This window comes from Notolepis coatsorum (genome assembly GCF_963971535.1).
Source record: "Notolepis coatsorum genome assembly, chromosome: 3".
Classification (NCBI taxonomy): Eukaryota; Metazoa; Chordata; class Actinopteri; order Aulopiformes; family Paralepididae; genus Notolepis; species Notolepis coatsorum.
In genome coordinates, this window is record NC_140167.1 from 33,679,728 (window position 1) to 33,687,227 (window position 7,500).

Consider the following 7,500-nt stretch of genomic DNA (forward strand, 5'->3'; position numbering starts at 1 on the left):
AGGCCACCCACTCACGCTCCTCTGGTGTCCCCCAGGATAGTCAACTATGAGACGGGTAAAGCCAGCTCCAAGGCCCGGTCCCTGTGGAGGCTGGAGCCGCTCCGAATCAGGTCTGTCTCTTTACTCTTTACTTGATCTACTATCTGTCCCTCCATCTCTCTCTCTCTGTCATGTTGTTTTTTCTTTTATCCGTCTTTCTATTTAAGTACCCCCACTCCCCCGCTCTCTCTCTCTCTCTTTCTCTCTGATGTGACTGAAAGCGTTGAGGTCTCTCGACCCTGCTGTCTGTTTTGTACATCCTCGTGGGAGTGCAGCCTCTCCACCCTCTCTGCTACCTCCAGCAGATGTGGGATTTGTCGTATCCACTCAGTCGTTGACCCTGTTTTGTTTTGATCCATCCCAGGACAACAGGGTGATGTTTCTTGAATAGGAGTAAAGTACATAATTAATCCGATGTTTTCCTCTATCCAGTAATTACTCTACGTTGCCACATGACACGCTAGCTAATTACCAGCTGGCAGCAGTGTTTGCGTGAACTAATTAATCGGATATAAGGCTCCCAGGGCTTCAGAAACTCAACTTTGTACCCTTGCTTGTCATATATGTCTGTGTATGTGTGTGTGACTATGGTCTGCGTGTGCATGTTTGCGTGTGGTGTGTGTATGCATGTGTGTATGTATGTATGTATGTATGTATGTATGTATGTATGTATGTATGTATGTATGTATGTATGTATGTATGTATGTATGTATGTATGTATGTATGTATGTATGTATGTATGTATGTATGTATGTATGTATGTATGTATGTATGTGTGTGTGTGTGTGTGTGTGTGTGTGTATGTATGTATGTATGTATGTATGTATGTATGTATGTATGTATGTATGTATGTATGTATGTATGTATGTATGTATGTATGTATGTATGTATGTATGTATGTATGTATGTATGTATGTATGTATGTATGTGTGTATGTATGTATGTATGTATGTATGTATGTATGTATGTATGTATGTATGTATGTATGTATGTATGTGTGTGTGTATGTATGTATGTATGTATGTATGTATGTATGTATGTATGTATGTATGTATGTATGTATGTATGTATGTATGTATGTATGTATGTATGTATGTATGTATGTATGTATGTATGTATGTATGTATGTATGTATGTGTGTATGTATGTGTTGTCTGTGCCCCTGACAGCTGGAGTGGGAGTCATATCCGTTGGGGTCAGCCCTTCCGCCTTCGCCACCTGACCACAGGTCACTATCTGGCGCTGACTGATGACAGAGGGCTGGTGCTGCAAGACAGAGAGACGTCTGACACCACCTCCACCGCCTTCTGCTTCAGAGCCTCCAAGGTCACACACACACACGCGCGCGCACGCACAAAAACACACATGCATACACGCAAGTACACGTACACACAGATACACACTTTCCTCTTTCACATTGACCTCTATTAGAAGTCTGGAGCCCTAATCTCCTTCACTGAGCACCAATCAAAAGACAAAGTAGCATTTCTAAACCCTTAAATATGAACCGTTCACTCTCCTCACACTAGAAAGGCACCAGTTCTCCAAGGACAATATCAAATGGAATGAGTTATCGGTGTGACGAAGGTTCCTGTGATTCAGCTGAAACGGCAGACTCCCGACTCCCTCAGAGGGGAGCAACAGTTGTGATTGGAGGATCAATAAAAGAGGGCGGGTCCTGCCATAGGTCAATTAGTGACCCGGCCACTGTGGATCAATAGCATGTCTCATTGATCATGGGAATGTCCTACTTACCAATGATGTGGTCGAAGCCTTTCTCAGCACAATCCAGGCTGTGCTTCATGCTGGATACCCAGCTCCTCCTTAGTTAGCCACACAACTCATGTACGGTTAACAGAGCCACTCTTAAAACACACATCCTTGCTCTGGGTGCACTGTAGGGTAGGTTTCCCGCATTGACTTTGCATTGGTTTTGTGGCTAACTAGCCAGAGCTGCAGGTGCCCAGTGTGAAGAAATACTACTGTATTTATGTATGTATTAATAGTATTGAATAGCTGATCAATTGATTGTAAGTTGTCTGCAATATGTAATTTCATCTGCATTATTTCATGGTGCTGTAATTAACACAAGGATTCAATGTCCCTGATGAAATTCTGAACTTATCCTTTAATTGGTGCATTCAAAAATATATTTTAAAGTGTGTGTGTGTGTGTGTGTGTGTGTGTGTGTGTGTGTGTGTGTGTGTGTGTGTGTGTGTGTGTGTGTGTGTGTGTGTGTGTGTGTGTGTGCTTGTGTGTGTGTGTGTGTGACATATGGTTCATTTGTAGCCTATACGTCCACTCTGCCAATAGTTTGACCTGTTGTTTGTCTTCCCCTGCTGACTCTGTGTCCCGTACAGGAGAAAGTAGAGCAGAGTCCCAAGCGGGACATGGAGGGCATGGGGGTGGCAGAGGTCAAGTACGGCGACTCCCTCTGCTTCGTCATGCATGCGGCCACCGGCCTCTGGCTCTCCTACCAGGCGCCGGACGTCAAAACATCCCGCCTGGGTCCCCTCAAGAGACGAGTGAGTGAAAGAACAACACCTCTGTTTTTGGAGAGATATTCTTTTTCGGTAAAACCCTTTTTACACTAGGGCTGTGTATGCAATACATATCAAAATACAGTGGTTACAGTTGAATTATGATTCATTGTGATACTGTAAACACTGTAATATATTGCGATTTTAGAATGTCAAATTTGGAGGGGAAAAAAGTCATGGTATAACAAACCTAAGCCTGTAGAAAATACCTCAGTAGTATAGACAATTCCTGAGTAAGACATTTTCTTCTGCAATCTGTATAATCTGTATTCATCAAGTGTAAATAGTTACCAATTCTATATCTGTATCTTTATCTGCCTCAAGGTTGACAATGTACTACTATACTGTATGACCTGGAAAAAGTCCTGTGAAAATATCTGAAAAGTATCACGATAAACTGAAACACAATACACACCCCTACTTTACACAACTAACCCGGTGTCACAAGGCTGTTGCAGATGCAGAATAGAATAAATTCTAATCCAATTTCACAGGTATTTCTTTTATCAGCCTTTTTACCCACTATGGCTTGACGTCATTGAAACCCAGGTCTTAAACACCATATTAAACGCGGAGCATGTACAAGTAGGGATAAACATCCTCAGGACAGATCATTGCTCTCGTGGTAATGAGTTGATGGAGTTGAGATAATTAGTGCATTAGTGTGTATCGGTGCATCCATACGTACCCCCTGACTAAGATTAGCCCACATCCCTTGGCCGTCGTGACACAAGTGATGGGAGCGTGTGTGACAAGTCTGTTTGGCCTCCGCCTTCCCCCTGAAACGTAGCCAGATAGCCCGTCGTGTCAGCACCTGTGTTCCAGCAACACGGCGCGGCTCAGCTTTGGGCCTGATAGCGGCTGGGGATGCTCTCTCCCTCTCTGGCATATCTCTTCCTCTGTTTCCTCTTTGTCCCTCCCTCCCAATTCTCACTGGTCTCATGACGCACTCTTGCTAATATGTCAAGCTCAATTACCGCTTCTTTGTTGTACCCTCTTGCTAGTAATGCCTTTGCTCTTCGTCTTCCACGTCCCGCCCCTTGCTCCCTCCCTCTCGCTCCTCCTCCTCCTCCTCCTCTTCCTCCCTCGATCCCTCCAGGCTTGTCTCCACTCCGAGGGTCACATGGACGACGGGCTGACCCTACAGCGCTGTCAGCACGAGGAGTCCTGTGCCGCCCGCATCATCCGCAACACCACGCGCCTCTTCAGCCGCTTCAACAGGTACTGCTGCGCAAAGCTTATTACTCTTAACCCGCCTGGTCAGGGAAGCTGCTTGCTCCTGTGGTAACTACTACAATACTGTAACCACGTTATTGATACTATAAGCATGCACAGATATTAAATAGAATACCATAGCATATACATTTCCATAAGGCTAAATTAATTCTCCCCATGGGCTCATACGAGTCACAAATGACAATCGCTCCATATTCCTAGATTGACCTATCTCAAACCCTGCCCTCTTTTATTGATCCTCCAATCACAACATCCCCCTGTTGCTTCCCCCTGACAAACTTTTAAGTGATTGGAGGATCAAGAAAAGAGGGCAAGGTTTGAGATTTTGAGAGGTCCATTACAGACCAAGCCTAAACGTTGCAAAACAGCCCCTACAGACTCTCACAACGTTGTCTACATAGTCATGTGATGTTCCCTCCAGACTAGAATGCACCCCCAGTGGAGGCTCAGGCAATCTTAGCTCTGTTGACGAGCTTTGTATACATTACATCTATACAATTGTGTTTTAAAATTGTGTGTCTCGACAAAGACACCCTTTGCTCTCAGACGTTTTCAAATTGGTAATGGCACCTTCTTCTGTGGTTTTCTGGGAAAGCTTGATGAATGCTCGGTGCTGCCACCACTGGTCACCAATAAAACACATTACTATCACTGTTAACCTGTCAGGTCAAGGAAGTAGGGTATATCTGCAGAGCCGCAAGCCCAACGTCTGGGCGGGGCTTCGGGGCTTGTACTATGTGTGAGGCGGGGCTTCGGGGCTTGTACTCTGTGTTGTTTCCTGTAAAACCCGGAAGTAGTCAGTTTGTGCTGTTTATTTTGAACCATAACCATAACCCTAACCCTAACCCTAACCTTAACCCTAACCCTAACCCTAACCCTAACCCTAACCCTAACCCTAACCCTAACCCGCAACACGGAACACGGAACACAGAAATGCAAATGCTGTTGAGTCCTCACTGCTATAAACAGCACAAACTGACTACTTCCGGGTTTTACAGGAAACAACACAGAGTACAAGCCCCGACGCCCCGCCCACGCACAGTCACACAGAGTACAAGCCCTGACGTCCCGCCTCACACAGAGTACAAGCCCCGAAGCCCCGCCCAGACGTTGGGCTTGCGGCTCTGCAGATTTATGCTATTGGGTCAAGGTGCTGATCTTATTGGCGACCAGCCAGTGGTGGCAGCACTGAATGTTCGTTGACTGGAGGATTTGAAAGGAGACTTCAGAGAAAAAAAATTAATTTTGAAAGTGTATTTCAGCAGCAGCTTTTGTTGTCACCCCATCGGTCTTTGTTGAGTATCTTTGAGCTTTCTGTTGATCTCTTTAGAAAACACAATTAAAACGAACAATAATTAATTAGGACGAGTTTTGACCTAACCCTCAGAATCCGTGGCAGCTCATTATAGAGCTTTATGTAATGCATACAAAGCACGTCAATAGAGCTACGGCCAGGTCCCCAGACGGCTCCTTCAGTGGCCCGGCCACGCATGGCTGCACAAACAGGACAATAAACATGGCAGCTGCAGCACTGCTACGCACATCCAGCTATGAATGAAGTAGCATCTAGCTACCGAGTGGATAAGCCAGCGCTCAAAGTCTCCTCATCTGCTGCCATCAAACCCCTGTTCCTAGATCAGACTCGGAGCACTCAGGGTCACATGCCTGGTGCTGTCACCCTGGTATAGCCTGCACCCCCCCCCCCCCCACCTCCCTCCCTGTGTCACGTACATCTCCCCCCCCCCCCCCCCCCCCCCTCCGTGTGACATGTACATCTCCCCATCCCCATTCCTATTTTTAGCAGGCCAGCGGAAGTCAGCATTTCAGCATGAATGAACCTGGGGGGCTAAACACTGTGTTCATCATCATCATCACCATCACCCCCACCACCATCACCACCATCACCACCATCACCACCATCATCATCACAGCCTATCATCCAGTCTGGTTATAGCTCACAATCAAACTCAATTTATTGCCGTTTCATTGCCTTTGTGAATATAATGATGGTTGTATCAAAACAACTAATGACTAAGATGATGATGATGATGATGATGATGATGATGATGATTAAGGACATCGGCAACAAGCTTCTCGCTCCCCTTTGATTGCATATTTTGATTGCTATTTCCAAAAGAGAATTTCCCCACTTAATCATAAATAAATATACTGAATGTTCTCAAAGTATATCCCCGTTCTCTCTTCTCTCAAAGCCTCCGATCACGTGTAGTTCATTTCCTTCCCTTGCGTTCCGTCTCTCACCAGAGACCTGGACTGTCTGGGTGTGAAGAACCGGGGCTCTGTGGTCCTGCCTATCGAGGAGGTTCTCCAGACTCTCAACGATCTCATCAAATACTTCCAGCTCCCCGACGCTGAGCTGGAGCACGAGGAGAAACAGATCAAGCTACGCTCCCTCAAGAACCGCCAGAACCTCTTCAAACAGGAAGTGAGTTTGTTTTTTGACGTTGTGACCCGTGAAACGCCAAATGAGAAGACTAAGTGAGGTGTTTAGAAGTACACTAGGACAATAGAAGTCCTAGAGTCAGGGCTTTACATTCAGACCGTTCGTTTTGATTGATTTAAGTGGCCGCGTGCGTGTAATCGAAAAGGTGAGAGTAGCGACAAAGAATGTCGAGACGCGGTATTTTAAAAAGCTAAATCAATTGATTCTTTGTGGTGCGTTTCAATGCCACATTGTATTTCGGAGCCATTTAAACATGTCAGCAGTTTTTTTGGGAGGGGGTTATGAGTTTTTCCCACAGCACACTAAAGCCATTTCTCTGAGCCTCCAGGTCCCAAAGTGCTTCCATCAATTATAAAATGTCAGGCACCTTCCAGAGTGCCTATATGTCAAATACGCAGCTCCAAAATCAAACAAACAACAACAGCGTCAACGTCTCCTGTGTCACTGTGTCCTCGAGCCATAATTTGATTAACGTAAATATATGTAAATGTGCCAAGTGGAATTTTTATGTAATGTTTACAAATTCGATATTAGCATGCTCCATGCTAGCTTTGTCATCCCCTGAAGACTGTGTCCCTGTAATATTTAAATAATTTATTTATATCAGTCCACCCTCTATGCTGTCTTATTCATGTCCCGAAATAGCACGTTTCCGTACCACCGCCTCATATATTACTTTTAGAAGGTCAATTTTTCATTGTTGACAGCTGACTCAGGACTTTTCCTGGTACCATAAATCGTCTGCAATTTCCGCTTTCTCTTCCAACCCCCCCCTTTTAGCATATCTGATCAGTGTAGATACAGTATTGTTCTGTAATATTAATCACCATGACAAAGTCCACCTTGGGGGGCCATAGGGTTACATTCAAGGCAGTTTATTAAACACTGCAGAGAGATATTGGTCAAATTGAGTGAAATTGATGCTCTTATACCACCTTCATTTAATCTTTTTTACTGTATAATGTACAGTATTTTTTGCTGAACATCTCATCGTCATTTTCTCTACCTGACTGACTCCATGATCAACTTGAACCCCTCAGAGGAAGAACCGTGTACATATATGAGTCAGTTCGGACCACATGTGTATTTATATGTACAGACAATCCAAATCACTCACAGCACCTGAAAGTGCTCATCCTCCGCTCTCTTTATGAACACGCGCCAACACTCCCAACTTACCTTCTTCAGATAATTAGGGTTAAAAACTTTCCTCGTCTGAAG

The 7,500-nt window shown here is 44.9% G+C and overlaps 1 protein-coding gene across 1 annotated transcript in view; it reads left to right on the forward strand.

Annotated features, from left to right (window-relative positions):
• LOC311225759 (ryanodine receptor 3) overlaps positions 1-7,500 on the forward strand; it is a gene marked incomplete at both ends in the record, with an annotated part of 274,770 nt that overhangs the window by 69,417 nt on the left and 197,853 nt on the right. The window contains 5 exon segments of the mRNA XM_084311153.1: positions 36-110; positions 1,209-1,365; positions 2,400-2,564; positions 3,679-3,800; positions 6,081-6,261. Coding sequence (XP_084167279.1) covers positions 36-110; positions 1,209-1,365; positions 2,400-2,564; positions 3,679-3,800; positions 6,081-6,261 — 700 coding nt within the window.